The sequence below is a fragment of the Phalacrocorax aristotelis genome, chromosome 1, assembly GCF_949628215.1.
Source record: "Phalacrocorax aristotelis chromosome 1, bGulAri2.1, whole genome shotgun sequence".
Lineage (NCBI taxonomy): Eukaryota > Metazoa > Chordata > Aves > Suliformes > Phalacrocoracidae > Phalacrocorax > Phalacrocorax aristotelis.
Genome location: NC_134276.1, coordinates 113,850,404 through 113,873,646, shown reverse-complemented (window position 1 = coordinate 113,873,646; position 23,243 = coordinate 113,850,404). Strand labels below are relative to the sequence as shown.

The 23,243-nt window shown below is 36.7% G+C and overlaps 1 protein-coding gene across 3 annotated transcripts in view; it reads left to right on the top strand.

Annotated features, from left to right (window-relative positions):
* The window catches only part of GBE1 (1,4-alpha-glucan branching enzyme 1), a 176,263-nt gene extending 153,123 nt beyond the window's left edge, over positions 1 to 23,140 (top strand). For 2 of the 3 annotated variants that reach the window (XM_075102255.1, XM_075102244.1), the window contains 3 exons: positions 10,302 to 10,419; positions 12,231 to 12,293; positions 21,193 to 23,140. In XM_075102255.1, the coding sequence (XP_074958356.1) occupies positions 10,302 to 10,419; positions 12,231 to 12,293; positions 21,193 to 21,249 (238 nt within the window). In that variant the 3' untranslated portion in view covers positions 21,250 to 23,140. The remainder of the gene's footprint in view (positions 1 to 10,301; positions 10,420 to 12,230; positions 12,294 to 21,192) is intronic. The other variant, XM_075102234.1, reaches the window with a different exon arrangement.
* The last annotated feature ends 103 nt before the right edge of the window (positions 23,141 to 23,243 follow it).

Genomic DNA, 23,243 nt, shown 5'->3' with positions numbered 1-23,243 from the left:
GTCACTTGAATGAGTCACTGGCATGCGATTGCTGAAGGCAAAGATGCTGCTTTGCAGGCTGCTTTGAAGTGCAGTTATGTAACTGTCCCTGCCCGTCAGAATGCAGGGGTACCCGGCATGCGGAGACAAAGGATGTAAGTTAGTGTCCGCTGAATGCCATTTTCTATCAAGGTAGTTGATATGTTAAGGTTAATAGGTGTGAATAGGAACTATAGCAGACTAATGTGGGAATGCATCCTCAGTCTGTGTAGGAAAAGAAACGTGTTTCCAGCACTGCGAGTCTGTGTAACTATTAGAGCAGCTTGTGCCGTCGCGCAATGTCTGTTTCATTATGTGAAGGAAAAAGGAAAATGTTTCTGTGCTCGTGCTGGATTTTTACTTCATAAATTATGCTCTTTCAGAAGCCTTTTCATGAGAAACAGGCAGCTTGAGCTAACAAATTATTTCTGCCTAATTTGCTTCAGTTTGGAGATAGATGAATAATCAACATCTAGGTCAGCTGTCTCTAGTTCTGATTGTGGATAAAATTTTGAGTCTTAACAGGGAAACCATAAGTTTCTTTTTTTTTTTTATGTTTAATACTGACCAGACCTTTCTTTGTAGTAGAGGTGATTCCAAGGCCCGTCTGCATTAGAAATTCAATACGGAAGCCTTGTTTCCTCTGTTCAAAAGGAACATGGCTAAAAGGAGGGGGAAAAGAACAGGAAAGCGTCTTTGATTTGTTTTCCATTTAAGCCACTACATCAACCATAGTAATTTCAAAATAACCTCCCTCACTTTTGTAGTTGGAACTATTCCCATACAGTTTCTGCTATCAGAATGTTTTTCTTAATGTTTAGTTGAAATCTGTCTTACCACAATTTGGCTACTGTGTGTTATTGGTCCTATTTTTAACAAAGGAGAGATTTCCTTTCTGTTTTGATGGCACAGCAGTCACTTTTTTGATGTTCTCTTGTTCTAGTTTTTCAGTCATTCTCCTGGAATTGGTTTTTCTTGAAGTTCAGTGCCAAAAGCAAGTCACAGTTCTGACAATTTACTGAAGCTGGAGAAATTAGGCAGATTCATAGTGTTGAAAATTCAAATCCTATGTGACGCTTGTGCCAAGATATGTTCCATTCATGATACGCTATTTTTCAGTATTTCCTAACTGTTTCCTTCCTGTCTTTTATTTGTTATACCATAGTTAAATAAGTGTTATTCCTGCCAGTGTAGCATTTTGCATTTATCCCAACTGAACCATCCCCTCTTTCACCCTGGGCCATTTCTTGAATTTATTCTGGTCCTATGGCCTACTTGAAGCCACTGTAAACTTTGCCATCTGCAAAATTATGATAACAACAGTAGTAATAACATTGCTAGTGTGGACAAAATATGTGAATGGAAATGTGATTATGAAAGCACTAGCAGAAGCAACAAAATGAGGATTAAAAGAATAGCCTGTATTGATAATGGAGAATACTGTTTCTAGGACTAAAACGAAGGTTTGTTTTGGGTTGTGGACTTGTGGTTTGGTTTTCTGATGTTTTGTTTTGTCTTTTCCACATCAAGACAAGAAGGTAGGTACTCTGATAAGTGTCTCCATCTCTCCTGTGGCCCAGATGACGTGTAAGAGGACCCTACAGCCTAACAGCAGTGGGATGGCAACAAGGTTTAATATATGCTATTCCTTTTGCATTAGCTCAGTAGAAAAACAGGTATGTTTCAAGTGAACGAGGATAAGCAGACAGGGAACAGCAACCTTTCCTAATGCTTATGGAGGCTGCAGTAAGCAAGATTCTGAAGGAAAGGAAAGAACAGAACGTAACTATCATCTTTCAGAGGGTGTAAAAGATTTGCCCAAAAGCTGGGTCCTCATCATGAGTGAAAAAAAACCTAATACGCTTGATGAAGACTCAGTAACCGATACCCCTTGTCGTCATCATTGTATGCATGTGCCAGACCACTTGGGTATGTGTGCCTTGGTATGAGAGTGACTGAACTCTATGTCAGAATGAATGTGAGTGGGTAAAAGTAACTTTCTTAAATATTTCATAACTAACTCCTTTTCCTTCCAGAAGATCCCACACTGATTTTTGTTAAAGAATTTTTCTGCAGTGTTAGAAGTCTCATGAAAATTAAGCAGGCGCTCTCTCTGTATATATATTCCGCTTCCCCCCCCCCCCCCCCCCTTTTTGAATACAAGGCTTGTTATTGTGGCACAAAAATAAAGCAGCATTTTATGTTCATGATTACCAACCGATATGGATTTGTGTACCTCCATATTTACATGTATTTAAGAAAAATCATCCATAGTTGATTGAAGCAAAAAGGAATAGTAGCCCCTCTTCCTCCTCAGTACTGTGCAATGAGTTAAGTGCTAAATGGCTTCAATGATCCTCTAAATATTCTGAGCTGAAGTTCATCAGGCTGAGGTGTTTGGATGAATTTTCTAATTAAATTAAATACTCTCTAATATGCTTTTCCTCATTTGTAGGTTGACCCTTTATTCTTCTCCAAAATTAGGAGTGGGTAGAGAGGAGGAACAGAGGTACCCGTTGTCTGTAATTATGCTAGTTATCTGTTCTTTCAGTGAAAATCAAGAATTATTGAAAACAAAAGGGCCTAACCACTTCAGGTTCTTTAGTCTTCCTTGCAGCTGTACTATCCTTCATCTTCCTTGTGTTTATGGTGCATTTAATGACTGAGTTCTTGTTTTCCTAGTGGTGTTCCCCAGGGCTTAGTGTTGGGGCCGGTCCTGTTCAATATCTTCATTGATGATCTGGATGAGGGCATTGAGTGCACCCTCAGTAAGTTTGCAGATGACACTAAGCTGGGTGGAAGTGTCGATCAGCTGGAGGGTATTGGAACAGGCTGCCCAGGGAGGTGGTTGAGTCTCCATCCCTGGAGGTATTTAAAAGAAGGGTAGGCGTGGTGCTTGAGGATATGGTTTAGTGGTGGACTTGGCAGTGATAGGTTAGCGGTTGGACTTGATGATCTGAAGGGTCTTTTCCAACCTTAACGATTCTATGATTCTATGATCTTGATAGCATATTGCCTTGTCCCTTTAACTTCTTTATTATTATCTTTGTATTCTTTTATGCCTAGCTTGAAAATTTAGTTGCTACTTTCCTTAGGCTTCTTTCTAGAATATGAGGTGAACAAAAAGTTCATTAATTAGTTGTATTGATCTGTGGCTATATTTCTTGTTCTGCATGTGCATTAATAATTCATAAATTATGCTTCTGCCCATAGCTTCCTTTTTACAAAATCAATTTCTTTGAGAAATTGCTGGTCTTTTGTATCCTTTCCCTTCTTTCAATCCATCTTGAGAATAATGATTGTCAGTTCTACAGCTGTTGGTGTGCCTGGTTTTCCTTTTTCTAGTTTTGTTTCTTGTCTTCACTTGTTGCCAAGATATCTTATTTTATTTTAACAGGTAGTATTTTGGCAATGAAAATTGCTGCCAGGACGGCAGTAGATGAAAGCTATATATCATTTACATTATCATCTTCATTGCTTTTCCATCTGGACACTTTTTGAAAGTTAGGCAATGAATAGCATGCTCTACCAGATATTTTTTAGTGTTGGAAAATCATGTAAATCATGACACCAGTATATCCAATCTAAAACTCAGAGTATCCAATGGGGATGGGGATTATTGTGATCTTGGTACTACTTTCCTAGCTACAGGTCTAATAGCAGAGATCTTGCCTTTCCTAAGAGCAACTTGTATGCAGTGCTGACAGTCAAGCAAGTGTTGGAACAGGTTGCCCAGAGAGAGGTTTTGCACACTCCATCTTTGGATGCTTTCAAGAGCCTACTGGATAAAGCCCTGAGCAGTCTGGTCTGACCCTGTAGCTGGCTTCCAATGTCCTTTTCAGCTTGAGTCATTGTTGTTTCCATCCTATGACTTATGATCCTTGTCTTTTCTCCTTCAGACTTGCTTCTGATACTGTGCCCTAACCTTCTATGGGTAAATTCTTGTGGTAAGTGGAGGTCACCTTTCTTGCCAGGATGAGCTCTTTTCTCTCATTAACTTTTGCAGTTTTAGTAGTAGCTTCCCTAATTAGCAGATATTCACAGCTTTTTGTGTAACTTCTATTAGAGAAGTTGGTAAAGATGAGTAAAGATTTTAAAAACAAACAAAAAACCCCACAAAATCCACACCCACAAATCCTCTACCCCCTATCCACCCCCACCCCTCCCCCAAAAAAAACCTACAGCGATAGAAAACTAGCTTTGAATAATGAACCAAAGCATGATAAGGGTTGATGAGGAGAACTTCTGCAAAAGTGTACTCCCAAGCCTATCTTAAATGCTAATGTTAGATGCACCTTCTGATTCCTCTGCCCTTTCACATTGAACATGAGGATCCAGTGAACACATGGAGTAGTGGAAAGTTCAGTTTCTGCTTTCTGCCTGAAAGCTGCAGCACTAAAGCTAAGCATCAGTTCTGACTCTCCACTCCCAGTTCAATGTGTACGTCTAAGCATACAAGAGGTAAGTCACTTAGGATCAACAAGATGGCACCTGCATTGCACTTGGCTTTTTCAGGCATTATATCTCTACTTCTGTGTGCAGTCAGTTTCAGTTTTGAAGAAAGAGGTGGTGAATTAACTCATTGTATGAGCTCCCCTGAATTGAAGTAATTCTGTTTTCAGTTTCTCTTAGAATTACCCTGGGTTGCATCTTCAAGATGAACAAACAGATACACATAGAGCCCTACACAGGGAATATAGTAAGTTCTCAAAGTGAAACCAGGGAGGGTTTCTGTTCTGTCTCCTGAGATTAACCTAGAGGAGGTTAACATGGCATATAAGACATCTGAATCTCTGGTTGTAGGTAAAAAAAAAAAAAAAAAAAAAAGAGAACAATGTGCCCAAGGAAAGAAAGGGAAAAAAAAAAGGTAATTTCACATATGTATTTTATTGGTGCATTTAAGGGCACTTGTGCTTCTGCTAGTGACAACTGAGCGCTTCAATTAAATTATGAAATCTACATCTGTGAACTTCATGTTTTGCTTTGTGTAGTTTCCAATTTTGAATTGCTGAAGTACTGAAAAAAAACAGAAGCTATTTTTGTGTTTAGTTTTCTAAATCAAAGTAGTAGAAGGAAATTTTGGTGTGTTAATGATAGGTTTCTAATCCGCCCATCATAAGGGTTGCTCCTTAGTAATTTTTAGTCTTCTACATTGTTGACTTAGAGTGACTTTTTTAATGAGCAAAATTGTAGAGACTTGTATGTTCAGCTGTTAAATGCTGGTGTGAGTTGTTCTACATTGCTTTGCCAGTTTTTTCAACCTGACCTCTGAGAATCCATTTATTACAATACTGAAGAACATTCAGATGTAGGCTGCTTGTAGGCTAGTTGCTGAAACAAGACTGAGAGGAAATGCTGGTACAGTACTTGAAAGCTGGCCTTTGATTTTCATCTGAGATGGGCCAAAATACTTTCCAAGAGTTTGAGCGGTTGGATTTGTCAAAATACATCCAACACATTAAAGACTTTATTTAAAAGGTTTTGTCTTATGCCATCACTGTGCATATAGCTAATAAACTAACCACACTAAGAAGCTGTCTGACACTCAGCATCAGATGGAGTCTGCCTTGGTTTGGCCACTACAGTGGCCAGTCCTTTAACATTAAAGTTGCAGTGACTGGTCGCTCCAGCGTTTTATTTGCATGTTCTACTGTCAGCACTGCTTCTAAATGTTTTTGCAAGAGGTAAAATCTGAAAAATGCTGCTTTCACCAGTGTATATATATTTTTAACTTCTAGAAGAAGGGTATGTACAACATCTAGGCAGATATGTTGATTTAGAAACTTTTTAGTTCACTTTAAATTTGGAATTTTTTTGTGCATTTTGGGGATTTGTTTTTTAGTTCTTCCTTGGGCAGTGCCTGAACTGCTTTAATTCAGTGTTGTGTTTCAATAATGATAGAAATTTTAAGTGCTTTGATATTATGCAGCACTGTTAATGATTGAGAAAAAAAAATTTCTTTTAGTCTACTATTTTATAACTTGAAAGAAGAGAGCTCTTCTGTAATATCTGTTTCTGGATTAGAATGCTGAGTCAAAATTGATACAGAAACTTTTTAACTTTTTCCCTAAGAAATTTTATTTCTTTTCCTTTTCTCTGTGTTTAAAAAGTTCTCTCTTTTCTGTAATATGTAGTATAAGATTTCATGTAGGTGGTGCAAACTAGCTGTTGTTACAGGAATTCTGGAGCCACTTTTTCTTCAAAAATTCATGACAATGAATTTTGGCCTGGAGTGGAGAGGGGTTTTTTTTTTCCCCCTGAATTTTTACATGGTGTGTCAAGTGCCCTAGTTAAACATGTCTTGCTTTTTGTGCAGCTTTTTTCTAATATATTTTGAACAATAAGTAGATGTATGAAACTATCTAATGAGATGTAGGCTCTTTAAGAAGGGATAGGCTTTTGTATGCTGTGTGCAACTATGACAGCATATATACAGTAGCTACTTCTGTAAAGGATTTCCCTTAGGAAATATTGAAAAAGGCTTTATGGAAAAGTTACTTAGTTTATACAGACTGGGCACCCTTAAACAAAGTATCCAGGGTTACCTTTAGACATTACTTTTGTGAATAAATCCTTTAATCCATATAGATGTAATGAGGATGAGTGAATTTAATCTTGTCATATGGTTATAATTTCCAGCTGGATTAGGCATGGGATCATGCCAGTGTTACTGTCATTGCCACTATAGGTTGTTCAGGACAGCCAGCTGATCCCAAGACTGCTTAAGGGATCAAAAGCTTTTCAAAAGCATTCCCATGTCTTCTGTTGTCCATACACTTATTTCTAGCTTAAATGCACTTTCTGGAAGTTTCCATATACATAAATTAAGTGTTTCAGCACAATTTTTGATCGTTTTTGGTCTGTACTTTTATCTCTGTCCCATCTGTATTGTCAGAACCATATCCTTTAGCTTTTAGCCAAGAAATGGTAGCAAAGAATAAAAATTAAATCTTTATTGGGTATCCTTTTTTATATTAAGTGCAGCAAGAAAATGAGAGCCGATTTACATATGATTTATAAACAAAATCAATATTTACATATACACCCATGCTCTAGTTGCATGCCTGGAAAGCACCGGAGAACCAGAAGTGTGGATGCTTAAACATTTCATTGTACAATAAAATTAAGACTACAACAGTTCCTAATCCTGATTTTAACACATTATGAAAAGATGAAACCACCAGGATTGCCTACAGTCTTTCTGTATATATTTGGTTACCTTTCCTACATGTCCAGTCTTGGTCAGGTGTATCCAGACTTTATAACTTGATAGGTAATCTGTCACACACGTAACCTTTGTAATAGGGCTGTCATATATAATTCAGAGGACCCAATGTACTTTATATTATTTGAATCTGTTTGATTTGTAGGAGGTGTTTATGTGAGTCGAACCAGACCATACAGAAAAGAATAGTTTCTTTATAAATACTCAGTAAGCCTTACATCATTTTACAACTGGTCAGTAGAAATTCTTATCTGCTCTTCTGTAAAACTTTTAATTTTGCTGGACTGTCACCCCCACAAATAGCCCTCATATTCTTTTATCAATAGTAAGGGTTGAGGAACAAAATACAAATCACCCTATTTCATGATTTGAGTTTACTTAGTTGTGTTTTATGTGTCATTAAACCTGCGTAAGATTAAATAAAAAATTGCATTAAAATATGTATTTTGAAACATCATAAAAACAGTAATTCAGTAATTAATGTGGTAGATAATGTCAGACTTTCCGTTTCCAGCTTTATCTATACAAGCATTCTTAGCTTTTGCTCCTCTCCTCCACTGTAGTGGTTAGGAAATTTACTCAGAGAATAAAACTGAACAGAAATTGGGCTTATTTCGATCAGAGTACAGGATAGTATTTCCAACACTCTGTCACTGAAACAAGAGATCCCACTGCAAAAGAAAATATCTCTGTTATGTGCTTAATTAAAATGCATGACTTGTTTAATGTTTTTCTTAAAGTAGTCTTCAAAAACCTAGATGCTCATAAATTTCTGAAATGTGAAAAGCAGCTTTTCTGTGAGGTTTAAGTTGGAAGGCAAATGGGCATGTTTGCCAAACTAGTTGTTTTTCCCTGAGAAATACCTAATTTGTGAAGATGTTAAAATTCTTTTTGACCCTGTTACTCAGGATCTGGTTAACAGTATTTACACCAAATATGCAACGTTGCGAGGTGTGGAGAGGCAGTGGTATTCACTTTGTGTTGCTACAGAGCAATGCTAGACATACTTTCATAGCCTGGATTAAGGAAATGGCATAAATTGTTTTAAAATTAGCATAGCCATAACAATTACATTTGCTGTAAATAGTTTTAAAGGAATCATTAGAGATATCAGGGCTTTCGGCAGCATTGATAAATTATTAAATTTAATGTGTAGTGTAAATCACAGAAGCAAAGACTGAGATGCTTGAGGGAGACGTCCCCCTGCCATGTTAGTAAACTATACGGTGGAAGAGCAGCAGCCATTGCTGACGCTGAGGCTGAAAGGGCACTGGAGGGACTAACTAGAAGTTGTAGTTTGTATTTTTGTAGGTTGTATATGACAACAAATGAATAGTAATTTGAATGTGTTTATAAAATAGAAGGGGGGAGGTGTGTATGTAGTGCACCTATAAGGCATTGAGGGCTAAAGCTGGCAAAGTATAGTATAAACTTTAAAACTTTAAAAAAAAAAAAAAAAAGTAACCAAGCATAAAAATTTTACAATTTTGCCAGGGAAAGTGGTGATCTGCTCTTTCTCCCTTTGTGCACCTGCCCACTAGAAATCAACAACTAACTTGCCACTTCTGGACCTTTCTCTCATTTTGCTGCAAATACTGTGGGGAGGGATACATAACATTAGTGATTTGGTAGCTAATTGACAGCTTTGGTTTTTTTCCTCATGTAGATCTGTTTTTCTTCTTTGCCTTCTGTCAGCAAAACCTGTGCAATCTTCTAAACTGAAATATCTCAGAGCAAATTTGCAGTTACTTTTAGTTTAGGCTGCTTTTCGTGTTATGTCATGCTTCAGTCTTCCTTATTGCCAGAGATTTGAATCAGTAAGACCTGACAGTTAGGAAACTTCCTAAACTCGTGATAGAGAGTAGTGTAAAAAGATTTAAATAAAAAGAATTCTGTTAATATCAAAATCCTTAGATTTTTGAGCAGGCCTATTTTCAAAAGGTTGAGCAAACACAGAAGCCCAGAAGCAGTTTAAGAACCACTGACTTGAAAGAGTGCTGCTTCAGTCTTCCCTCATCCTATTAAATCAAGGTCTAGCAAAATAAGATTCTTCCATGGCTTAAAATTAAGGAAGCAGACTGGATTATAGAGCACTGTTATTTCCCTCTCTGTATGTTTTGAGCGGTGGGGAGTAGAGATTGAGGCTTTCTGTTGTAACTCAGGAGGGAAAAGTGTGTTTTAATTTTGTCCAAACAAGACATTCAAAGGTATTTAAATAATCATAAAAGTAAAACATTCTATTTGTTGTTGTCCCAGATAAGAAGAAATTGACATTCGAATATGTGTTAGTTCTTTATTTCCTCATTTATTTTTATTACATTTTCTGATTTTCCTCTTTCAATGTTATTTTGTCTTTCAGTTTTTTGCTAGACCTGTTTGAGTCCCTTTAGGTATCTGTACAGGTATTCCAACTCATTACACTTTAAGTAACTCACCCCGTTTTAACAACTGCAGTCAGAATGTTTGTCTCTTAAAAGGTGTTTTATTAAATATAAAATTTCTTTTGTTCCTCTGTGCTATAATAATTCAAACTCTTTTCTGAAAAACTCTCAAAGGAGTTGTGGGGTTTTCTGCTGTAAAATTACATGCTTTTCTCATTAACACTTGATAGATTCTGACAGACTGTAAAATATTGCTAAACACCAATTGATTTTGACGGTCACAATTATGTAACTTCTCAAATGCAATTCAAATCCACTCATTTTGTTTAGTGGTAAATTTTAGTCTAGTTCATCACTTAAAGTACTATACATATCTGCTGCAATACAATAAACGTATGATTCATGGAAGATTCAAGAAGAGACTGAAAGGTACTGTCCTTACTAGGAGTCAGTATGCTAAGCTGAAATTTTCAAGACAAAATGTCATACAGCTTCTATATGTTCTGTATATTTTTCCACTCTTCAGTTTTCTTAGGTTGTTGTTTAGTATTGTTGTTATTATTGCTTTATATTGAGTCTATTAGCGTGAATTATGTTGCAGCAGTTCTAGGTTTTTTCCTTTGATTTATATCCCATTTAACAGTAATTTGGCATTGTTCCTTAATAGTAATTTTTAAGTATAAAATCCTTCTGGATTCTGATGCTGCAGAATATGGAGGGCATCAAAGGCTGGACCACAATACAGAGTACTTCTCTGAAGAATATCCTCACAATTATCGACCTAATTCACTTATGGTAAGTAAGGTTTTTTTCATTCTACTTTCATCTGAATAACTTTTAAAATTATCTGGACAACTATGGAGTCTATTCTAGGAGTATTTTGGGGGGTGGTTTTTGGCTTGGGTTTGGTTTTTTTTAATTTATTTTATGAAATGAGCCTTTGTGTGAACACGGTAGAGATGATAATGTTATGGTTTGATTATGGCCTATAATATTAGCTGATTTTTCTCTTTTCACATTACATTTGAATTTTCATGCACTCTTGCAGTGTCTGGCACACGGCATTCCTTGCCAACATGCATGTAGAGCATTTAATGTGCTTTTGAATTGTCATTTTTAACATAATTTGCTTTATTTTCGTGTCCGAGAAACTTCATCTTCATGCTTGCTTTGTGATTTAAAGCTCTGTAGAAACTGAATCTTGCATTGCTTTCTTAAAGTCATTTGCTTAACTCCACAAACGTGAATTAGAACAAATGATGTGTTTGCCAACTGATTTTCCTTCCTCAGTTTACGGAAAAGCTTTGCAAAATGGAACAGACCTTCTCTGTTGACATAAATTTCAAGCATTTCCGGTCTAAAAGTGATATGAATAATGGATAAAGACTTTGCCATAAATCACTTCAGATGAAGTAGGAGGCATAGTCTTGTGTACAATTGCTGTTAGCTGAGACAGTGACTATTAAAAACTCCACCTTTCTTCATTACTCTTGAAATCATCACTTACCACAATTAACAATTTTAAAAATGTCATTTTTCTCATTCTTTATGTATGTATATGTACACATATATCCACGTTTCCCATTCTTTACATATGTATATGTATACATATATCCACATCTCGCATTCTTCACATATGTATTCACATATGTGTATGTGTGTGTATGTTCACAAGCGCAACAGAATAAGGTTCAAAGAGGCCATGAATTAAGGCAGAGGTCACTGAAAAAGTTCTGAGAAAGCTTGTATTGCTGACTAGATTTTCATATATAAAACATACATGGGTGAAGGGGTGCGTATCTATGCGGAAGTACATCTCTCTCTATATAAACACCTGTAAATAAGTTACACTTGTAAAATGGAGTATCTGCACTGATCTGTGTGGGCCACTCCCCTTCCATGACAGAATGGAGACATCAATTTCTAGTGTCACATCTTTAACGTTTCTCTTGAGATCTAAACTCCTAAGAATTATTGTCACTTTTAATCTCTTTCTCACTCGCACCCACGGTTGTATTCAGGGTATTGGCATTTCTCTCGTTTGATTGTTTTAAAATAATTTCATCACATGAAAGAATTTTTGTGGTTTCATCATGCTTGATGTAAAGGATCTTGGGAACATTTTTGTCTTTTAAGTATCTGTATGTGACAATGTCCTCATAGTGTGGGTAAGTATCTATGCTTATTTGCACACAGAGAAACTAAGGCTCTAAGATCTCATTCCTGAAGGTTATGTAGCAAATTAATGCTTCCAGAATTCTTGCTTTGTGTGTCCAATTCAAATACCTTGCTTTGTTGATTGGAGAGCATCTTAATTATCTACCACTAACTTAACTTTTGCAAGCCAATTAACTGCAATTTGAAATGTATGTTTACATTTAGCCTCTTAGATGGTGAGTGCAAGTCATTCAAGACAGGAAAAAAAAAATGTGACAAAATGTGAAGATGCAATTTGCTAGGAGCATGTGGAAGATAAGGCATGTATGTGACAAGCAAAGTAGCAAATGCACTTCTGCGGCATAAACCGAGGCATGGCAATGGCACTTCTGGGTCAGAAAGAAGCCCAGCAGCATTGGGTCACGTTAACTTTCTTTTATGTCCTTCAGCAATCCAATTCACAGATCACCTTCAGCCAACACCCCAGAAGATGCCACAAGCACCATATAGAGGTAAAATGCTAGTAAAAGGACACCAGGTAAAAGTAATTGGGGAAAAAAAATCTGGAAAACCTGACTAAATTCAGCAAGCTAGAACTCCAAGTAAGAAAGAAAAAAAGTTACAGTAAATATGTACACCTGATATTTTACACTAAAATGGCAATGTTTTATTTTAAATAGTAATTTACATCTCATTTCTTGGGCAATCAGTTATCCTTGCTAGTTGCTGAAGTTTCTAAAATCCCAGTAGAAGTCTTCCCCTCAAATTTCTTTTCAAAAAACATATGATGCCACCCCAATAAACTCACAAAGGTTCTTTTCCTGCTGTTTAACAATTATCTTATTCTCTTTAAACAATGCATGAGACCTAAGGTCCTTGGTTCAAAAATATTAGTTCCTCCTCCACCACAAACTACAAAGAAATATTTTTTGTAATGACAGATGCACCTATCTTAAGGCGTGCAAGTAAACTTTGTCAGCAAAACATGCCCAGAGGGCTATGACAAAATGAAATCACATGCAATTATTACGCTGCTCAAGTCAAGCTTAAATAGCACACAAATGTGTTACAAAAATAGAAGATTAGATCTGACATGATTCATTCTAGAAGCATCGCCTAATAAAAGAAATATTCAAAGTGACATTGCAAAATGAGAAGAAGGGAGATACGAAATTCCTGAAGCAATGAACCCTGGATGAAGAGGAAGCTTTGTAAGCACTGCTAGGCATTTCACTGTAGAATTTTGTTGATGAACAGATCATGATTCAGGTTTGTTTAGTAATACTGTAGAGACCCAGATTTCAAAATCATCAGATACACCTTGAAAGCTCCATAGAAAAATGCACAAAAAATGTCCTTTGTAATATGACTGATTTAAATGATTATGATCTAATTTTTCCATTTCACTGCTTGCACTGTTTTGGATTGTTAACAAATACACAAGATTTGCATAACTTTACAGTAATCAAACTTTCTAATAACAAGCTGTTAACCACTCTGTCATTTCCAAAATAGACTCTTTTTACCACAGTTTTATTTCTGTTTATGTCTCTGCTGTGGTATATTCTCCTAATAGTCTTTTCTGAGGTATCTTTTTTATAAATGTGTGCTTTCTCAATGCTTCTATAAACTTTTAGTTTTGCTTATATCTTATCATCTCTTTGCAAGATGTAAATTACGTGTTGCACACACATTTCAACTCCTGTCAGATCCTAGTGCCTCCTTATGTACAAAGTCATTTGTTGATACTTCACTTGGTGGTTGTAGTTGGATAGGAAGCTTAGATTTGGGGTGGGGAAGAACCATTTTTAATAAAACTCATTCAAAATGTTTTGTCAGTCTTCTCAAAGGCATCCAACTTGACTGAATTTTGCTGTAAAATGTAAATACATATCAATGTGTGTCCTAGTAACGTTAGTATTTTTGTTCCACGCCAAAAGTTAGGATTTATATAAAAATGGTGGAGTTTATACTTTGATACTTTGTGCACCAACAGAAATGAGTAGTAAGCAGGCTAAATGAACTATTGCTGAGTATATTGTGTCATTGGCCAAGTAGTATGCAGTTCATGAAGAAATATAGTTGTTTAACATATTTCAGCTTTTATAGATTTACTCTTTCTGAACTTCTTTCCAATTAGTTAAAAAATAAATACATGTCAAAATATTCCTTTTCCCCTAGCCCCAATACTGTTCTATTCTGATTCTCTATTTTTGGCCTCCACTGATATAGTCTTTTCACATTAAATGAAACTGAAATTATATATTTTATTTTAAGAATATTCTTATTGCTGGGTTGGTTTTAACCTTGACCTTAATGTATACTACTCAGTGTTAAAGTGCAACTTCCTGCTTCCTTGAGTCTATTGACAAATTAAAATATTCTCGTAGACTGAAACGATCTAAAAGCTTTTAGTGACCTTAGCTTTCAAAATACTCATTTGAATAACTTTCATGATAAGGACTTATATATTAAATTTTAAGGGATTGATATAGTCTTTAACCGTTTTCTCCCCTGACATGCACAGATAAACAGAAAAAATATTAGCAGTTAGAAAATTAACTGTTTTAACTAGGGAAATCAGTAAGACTTTAATACCAGCAAAGTCTTTTGTTATTTTTACCTCTCGGTGATTAAGACACATACGTTTATTTGCTCATATTCACTGTTTGTTTGATTTCGTAAAACAAACAAAACCCATAATGAAGCGTAATGATTCCAAAGTTATTCTGTTAGTCTTTTTTCTTTCATCCTACCTTATTTTTCAGTCTACTTGTTTGTGTTTGCCAGGGGAGTTTGTTGTCTTTCTAAAGTACTCTTTCTTAACCTGAAGAAAGAGCGCAGAAGGTAATAGAGGAGAAATTTTGAGATACAGGCTGTGCAGTATATGCACTTCTTTTGCATAAATGAAGCAAGGCAGTCTAAGAAATTATTTTCTGCATATTCATGTTGTACAGCTGTAAATTGAAAAACAAATTGGAAGGCAGAACTTCACATTATTTTAAGCATACCTTCTTTGTCATATGCAATATCTAGCAAAATGAAATCTGAAACGTCTGAGGTTTTGTATAACAAATTAGTCAGAAAGCAAAAGCTATAATGTATCTTATTCATTGATGGTTAATTATATTCTCAGAATAGTGTCATTGTCTGACAATTAGTAATGATACAGAGACATGAGATTGTCTAAAGCCCTCATTTTAATTAAAAGTTTGGGAAAATGTTGGCACAGACTCTTGTGACATTGCCTTCTGCATCTACCAACTGCAATATGCACTATCACATATTTTTCTGCAGTGCCTGATCTAGCTCTGAGTTCCAGTAATTCTCCCATCTGTTGCAAAATGACCTTGAAATGATTTTTAGGGCTTGGTGTTTTCCAGCCCTGGAAGTGGGATGAAGAGTAGTTCATTGCAGTTCCAGCCAATTGCACCTGGTACTGAATCTAGTTTGACAGGTCTGAAAGTAACAGTTGTCATTTGCAGAACTTCTTGCCTGTGAGGTTTTAGAAACATTTGGAGATTGCGGTGTGTTGTAGTCCTCTCCCAAAATATCTGAGGTGAGCTTTCTGCTTGTAACTCTTGTTGTTCGCAAGTACTTCATGTATTTGATATTGCTCTATTCTTCTTAGCTCTCTAATCTCTCATTTCTTGAAATTATCTGGATATTTACAGCAAAATAGTTTAAGGAGGTAAGTATTTGTATGGCTGAAAAGCGTCATGTATCTTCCTGGCAAGCAGTAATAGTACCAGTACACAGAATCACAGGTTGGAAGGTACCTCAGGGATCATCTAGTCCAACCTTTCTAGGAAGAGCACAGTCTTCCCTGTTTGTTAGTTAGCCTACATGAATGGACTATGAACTCGATAGAACACCATGTAAGTTGGTGGAAAATCGGTTGATTGTAATGAGTGAGTTTTTGCCTCTGTATTACAGTGACTGTACTTTTTTTAGTGCCAGAAGTCTTGATCTATGCGGGATTTGCCTAGTTTCAGATATCGTAACTGCCTCATAGTTTAAATGGACATGCAGTGTAGAAAGGCCAGTGGTTATAAAAAAGAACCCAATTTGGTATGTATTTGACTTACAAACAACATTCCTGTCCTCCGTCATCCTCTCTGTTAGCACATCCGCCTGTGAAGTCAACCACAATTATTCCACTTTATTTGTGCCGAATACTCCATTGAGAATAAAAAGACTTTCAATTATCTTTGTCTGGGACAGAGTTAGGGTGACTCAGCTGTGAATACAGGTTTTTGACAAAGCTAACATTCAAATGTTTGGTCATCAGAGTTCTCCATCTCTCCCTTCCGCATCTTCCACTCCCCCATCTCAAAAGGTCTCATGAGTCTTCCTCTCTGTGGTTTTAGATGTCTTCACAGTTCCCTAAAATAGCAGAGTTCTTGTGACACCTTAGAGGACATGAGGTAATAAGTGGCTGGTGTAGATAGCAGAGGGGCAATTCACTGAGATATCTAAAGCCCTGAGTAACCTGGTCCGGCCTCATAGCTGACTCTGCTTTCAGCATGGAGTTTGGGCCTCCTGAGGCCCTTTCCAACACGATGAGCCTGTTGGGGAGGAAAGAGCAGGGAGGAGCCTTTAAGGGGAACACAGAAAGCTTGAAACAGAAGAGAGATACAGAGGATGGTTTGATTAACTGATAGTCAAGATGTTGGTTAGCTATGAATGTATTCTCTTTAGTATTCTGTACTTTGGATTTTCACCTCTGTGCATGTTTATCAAGTGAGCCTCATGAAATGGTCAAGGAAACGTGAATGGAATAAAACATGATCAGAAAGAAGCAGGTTCAAAGAGCAGAGAACAATAGGACTGAAGCTGGTAATTGTAACTATATAATTCAGCAACAGTATATGAAAGGAAAAGGGAAGACAAGAATAAACTTCTGAGACCGTCCTAGGATAGAGAAGAACATCAGAAATGAGTTATCTCTGATAATGTCTTTCACTGATGAATACCCAGGTTTCCTATGATGGTTTTAAACAAGACACCTCAATATACTTTTACTATATCTATCTACAGGTAGATATATATTTCAGGCCATGTACTATATATGTAAAAAGTAGCTCGAGATAATGAAAAGTGGCAAGAAGAGGATTCTACAGGTATACCAATAGTAAAAGCAGCTTAAGAAAAAAAATGCAAGTCCCTTGGCAAAGGGAGGAGTCAAACATGTGATGGGCACTATGGAAGTACAGGACTATTCAATGCCTTTTTTATCTCAGATTCCAAGGGTAAAGCCTGCTCCCAGACCCTTTTGTGTGCCAGTACACTGTTGAAAAGAAAGTAGCAGAGCAACAGGTTAGGGGACACCTTAAACAAACCCAGAGGTTTGGAATGATGTCAGTGATGTGATTGCAAGACTGCTGGCTGTCATTTGTGAAAAATCATAGTGGTCAGGGGAAAGTTCTGACAACTGAACAAAGGCTGTAGTAAAAGCAAAAAGGCAGGCTGAAGGATTTTTAGGGCCAGTCAGCCTCTCCCCTCAGTCCCTTGAGAGGTAGGGGCCACCTCCTTCTGGAATCCCTATCCAAACAGGTGGGGTATATGTGATAGTTCAGTCAGAAAGCCAACCCAGAGTTTAGCAAAGGCAAAACATGCATGATCAACCTGATTGCTTTCTGTGATGAAATTACTCTAGCTGTGTGCATGAGGTTGCTACAATCAATGCAGTAAGACTTTCAGCTTTGTCTGCTACAGTATTCTTACCTAGAAGCTGAGGAAATACAGGCTGGATAAGATAGTTACATGGGTTAAAAACTGGCTGGCCTGCTGCAGCTTTAGTAATCAGAAGCTCAGTGTCCTGCTGTCTGCTGGTATCGAGCAGAGTGCCCTAGGAGTCACTGCTGGGGCTGACACTGTTTGGAGTCTTCCACAGTGACTGGAATGATGAGATAGAACGTACCTTCAGCAGATCTGTGCGAGACACTGAATTAGGGTGAGTGGTTGATAAATTGAATGTTAGAGGTCCAATCCAGATGCATCTTGATAAATTTGGGGGTTTAACCAGCAGAAACTTCATAAAAATTAAGAAAAATTCTGCATGGGAGTCTCATGTATCAGTAAAGCTTAGAAAACAACTTGCTGAGTAGCAGCTGGAAGAAAAGGACGGGGGTTATGCTGGATACTAAGTGCAATGGAATGGAAGTTGTCACAGACACATATCATAACATGTCAGAACAGATGCCTTCATTAAGGCATTTTAGTGTGTTCGAATTATCTTTAAAATTCTTTATTATATTTTGGACCTTAATAGCTTAAAGGCAAAAAAGGGTGGGGAGGGGGGGGAACAATCCATGGTACTTTACATAGTAAATGTAGAAAGAACTGTGGTTGTCATTTTGTTCAGTATTTAAGGAAGAGAGAACTGAGTAATACAGTAGAAGCACAGTTGTTTAAGTGTCTGAGGATGTTAGCCTTTTATTGTATGCTATTTGAACATTTACTTGTATAATATTAAGTACTGTATGTATGTGTTCTGATATTTAGCTAAATCTGGGCTCAAATGTACAATAAGATGCTAGCATTTTGACTTATCCTGTCAGTAATGGGTTCCTGACTTCTTGTAATTGTGCGACTTGGTGGCAAATTGTAGCATATGGTTGGAGCACAGTCTACTCGGTACACCTCAGAACACTCAGGAAATCACAGAATCAATCCCAGGTTGGAAGGGACCTCAGGGATCATCTAGTCCAACCTTTCTAGGAAGAGCACAGTCTAAACAAGATGGCCCAGCACCCTGTCCAGGCGACTCTTAAAGGTGTCCAACGTGGCCGAGTCAACCACTTCCCTGGGGAGATTATTCCAATGGGTGACTGTCCTCACTGTGAAAAATTTTCCTCTGGTGTCCAATCAGAATCTCCCCAAGAGCAACTTGTGTCCATTCCCCCTTGTCCTCTCCTTGTGACTCCATGTAAAAAGGGAGTCTCCATCTTCTTTGTAGCCACCCCTTAAGTACTGGTACATGGTGATGAGATCCCCTCTGAGCCTCCTTTTCTCAAGGCTGAACAAACCCAGTTCTCCCAGCCTATCCTCATATGAAAAGGATAGAGAAAATAAATTAATGGGATTATGTTACTACAAGAGCAGTAGTTCAGGTGAGAGGTCCTAAGGAAAAGGAATGATACTGGAATGGAAAAGTTGAGGAAGCTCTGGGATTCAGGGTGTCAGGAGAGGAAGGAGCAGAGGTGAGAGATCTGGGCTGAGGAGACTGAAAATCCTGCTGGGATCCCGGACAAATAATATTCCAGATTTCACCTTACCTCAGGAAAGACAAGCAATAACCACAACCTCATTGGTCACATTTTTCCTCCCCTCTCCCTCACACAAATATTCTGTGTTCTGTCTATTAAGACAAATAATAAAGCCAGAGCATATACCATGTAGTATTTCTGAAAATACTGTTGGGTAGAGAGGAGGAATAATCCTGATAACATTTGTAATGAGAATTATCTAATACTTTTGTAGTATTTCGGTTTTATAAAAGAATTGTACAGCAGTGGAATTCATAATATTAATTTTTAATAATTGTTAATATATTTAATCGATCATTAATATTTATTCACTGTTCATGCCCTAACTGTTTTGTTGTTTCGTGCAGTTTAATTTAAGCCTTAAAGGTGGTTACGCTGACCAGTAAAATAAGTTGATAAGATTAGTATTTGGCTTTTCTGTGACTTAGCAAGAAGCTCACCAAGACAAAAAAACCACTAAAACTCATGTTTAATTTGCCCCCCAGGTAAGGAAACAACCATGTGACTAAAGTAATAAGCTGGCAGTTGCATCTCTCTCTTATCAGTCTAAATACAATCACTTGCACAAGTTCTGAAATTGTGCTTAAAACCAATTTTAAAATTCTTGATTGGCAGTGAAGTGCTAGGAGTGGGATGCTTCCACACTGCTCTCACTCTCAGCTGATGTAAATTGACTTTAAAGGAACTGGGCTAATTTACTCCTCCTAGGATCTGACATACTATTGACCAGAATATAACTGAGAATTGCTGTGTCCTGTATTAATATTAGTGTTTGTTCCCTTAGATGAAGTAACTTTTTATACATTCTTTCTTGGAAAGATTATTTCTATTTGTGTCTTCTTCCTCCATCGTATAAACCCAGAGCGCTGAATTTCTCAATACACTATTTTAAAATCTCTCCTTTATCTATACATTCTGAGCTAGTTGACTTCATTAAGTATTTCCTGTCCTGCACAGATTTGTAGAAGCTATTTATCACTGAAACCTTAGGGGAAATTATTATGTTCACTGCCTTTCAAGAAGGATTGGACATGGCTCCGTCTGGTTCAATGAAGATCAGCTGTTCTTTTCCTTTTTCTACTTCTCCTAGAGCTTTTTGCTTTATTGCTTTATTCCATTTTGAAAACTATGAAAGCCTTTCATGTCATCAGGCTCTAGTTTGCAGATAACATAGTTGAAATTGCAGAATATTGGACGTTCCACAGGGATGGAAGATAGGCCAAAAGAGGATATTGTCAGAATGAAGCTAATAATCTTCAATCTTGTGTTACCTTTTATAACTGCATTTTTATTGACTTGTTCAGCAAACACGTTCATACACTTGACAATTGATGGAGTACCGTATATCAAGGTAATTGGTAGGTGGTACGTATCGGTCTTGTTTTCAGATTGTGACTCTACTCAGCTTGGAAGGAATGTCATCTAAAATATACTGCCACAAGTTCTTTTGTGATCTGTGAGAAGTCTTTTGATTATATGGGTATTTTCCTGGTAATCAGGAAAAAGAGAAAAGCAAAATGCAGTAATTCAATGGTTAATTTTGAATCTGTCTAGTTTTGAGAGTGAGTTTTATTGCTTATACACTGAAACTCCATAGATGCCAAGAGTGAGAAGAATACACTGCTGTGTCATATTGCTGGTATTTACCTGCATGAAATGACATCGTAGTCCTTGCGGCAACTTTAATTCATAGCAGAAGTGTGTTCAAATGCTGTTGCAAAACTTTATAATTTCTCATTGTGTAGTCTATTGACCTAGATGTCCTCAGGTTTTTGAAACTGGTCATTGTTAAGTCATAGAAGGCCCTCTACTGGTAGCCACTTTAAAATTTATATCAAGGTAAGATTAAATAATAAAATAAAATTAAAAAAAAAAAAAAAAAGATAAAATAGGAGAGATTGCAATGAAGCTCACTTTTGAACTTATAGATTAGCTTGTATAATTCAGGTGCTGGGGACTAAGCGGTTGATGATAATTCTTTAAATGTGACTAGTATTACCCAGAATGTTGCACAAATGTTAAGTTTTTAACAGTTAAAATATTTCACATGTGGTTTTTTTGCAGACTGTTATTTAGGAATTGTATCCTGTGAGATTGATGGTTTTCTCAGCTATTCTTGTTCTTGTTATATTTTTACTAGGTGTACATTCCAAGCAGAGTGGCTATTGTGCTTCAGAATATGGATATCTCAAAATGACGTCTCTGTAGCTATCACTGAAGAAGCAAGTAGTAGAAGAAGTGCTGATACGCTGTACTAAGTATAACAAAACTTGCTCCACGGAAGCTTTCTGAAACTTGAGTATAGTAATATTAGTTGTTTAAAATGTAAAATCAATATTCATGTATAATTGCAGAGCTCTTGACTTGCTAGAACCTCTTCTGAGGAAACTGCAGAAGAGGCAGGAAGGAAAACACTGGTTTTGTAGTTCTAGGAAGACAAAATTACACTTAAGATATTGCAAAGCAGCAGGTATTCTCGATTAAATTGTTGTTTACAGAATTTTATCAGGAATAACCAGAGTCATCCTGCTCCAAAGTTTGTAATTTGTAGTCCTCTTTTTTGATAGCGAATTCAAATGTTCATTATATATTAATGCTTCTTAAAGTAAGTAGTTTGCTTAAATAAAGCAGAAGTTTTTGGCTAAAAGGCAGCCTTAATGGTTTGTGGGACCTAATTTGAGGCTCATCTTCTTCAGTGAAGTCCAACACGCAGTTAGAAATGTTTATCCAAGTGGATGAGAAGGTCCTCTGAGAGTATCGTACTTTACCATTTTTTATTTAATTAGAATGGCACAAAAATGCTGAACAGCAAAATGAGCAGGCCCATTGACTGGTGACCTGCTGATGCTACTGAGTGTGTTGCCTATTTGCCCCAGTCAAATCACTTAGTCTCTGCATTTAGATGATGAAAATGTTCAGCGAGAAGAGTGTTTTGCTCTTAGTGCAATGGTACCACACTAGAAGATGTACTTAAAATGTAATTCTTCCCATTGCAAGGTCCTGACGTTAGTGAAATAAATGCAATACTGATTTCAGTATTTACAGAAGCTGCCTTTCAGCTTGGAACATGATGATGATGTTCTTGCACTTTTATAACTCTTGAAACATTGCTTCTCGTGAAGAAGCAGTCTCAAACTACAGTGATCAAACTAAGGTGTTGTTTTGATAAAATCAAGGTGGTTAATTTTCGGAGTGCTGCTAAGATTATTCAAGTGAGTTCTTCCATGAGCTACAACTTTTTTGTAAAGAGTATTATTTTGTATATTTGAAAATGTATTGCAGAGTATTCTGCAAAATTAATGCCAAATTAAGGAGACATGCTTTATTTTGATCCATTTATTTAAAAACATATTTGAATTGGTTCTGAAATTAATGTCTTTTGTACAAATCTGAATTTTCTAACTTTTAAAGTAGCCAGAGAGGAAGATGTCCGTGATCATTTCCAAGCCATAATTTTACCCAGTTGTGTAAATCACCGAATAGTTGTGCCAACACTGAAAATCTATTCACAGTTCTTGGAATGCTTACTTGTGGCTTACTTCTTAAAATAAGGGATGTGATGGAATAATGCAGCATGATGGAAAACAGTCTTTTGCAGGGTTCACACTGAAAGGACTTTATGAACATCCCCAGTCTGCTGTTGTTCTGTGTGACAGAGAATTTTATATTGCAGTTGAATACCATAATACTGTTTAGGATCATGCACCATTTTCCTCTACACCACTTTGATCGTTATTTGGTAGTGGGCTAATAAAAAGTGTTCCCGTTACATGAAGGCTTTAAAGAAAATACACTGAACTGTTTTAGCAACTGGAACTGATTATCTTTAATTGTTTTTTCCCCAGATTGTTTTCCTTTTAATGCAATAACGAGCAACTTCTAATACATATTATATTTACGTTGTATTGATCTAATAAGTTTTATAGGGTTGTCTGTTTTGTTACTGGCACCGGTTCCAGCTTTCAAAATGCAGTTCAAAGCAAGTGTCTGTCAATTATTTTTTTTCAAGAGAAGGAATAAATGTATGATGTGAAGTATAAACTGTGTAAATTAACATGCAAAATAAACACTGAGGAGGATAAAACAAATGGATATCTGGTTTCATTGCTTGAACTGTAAAAGGTAGTATTAACACTGCAGGAGAGTATTTGATTTTGCTCCATCTTGAAATCAGGAACTTGTTTTGGTCAG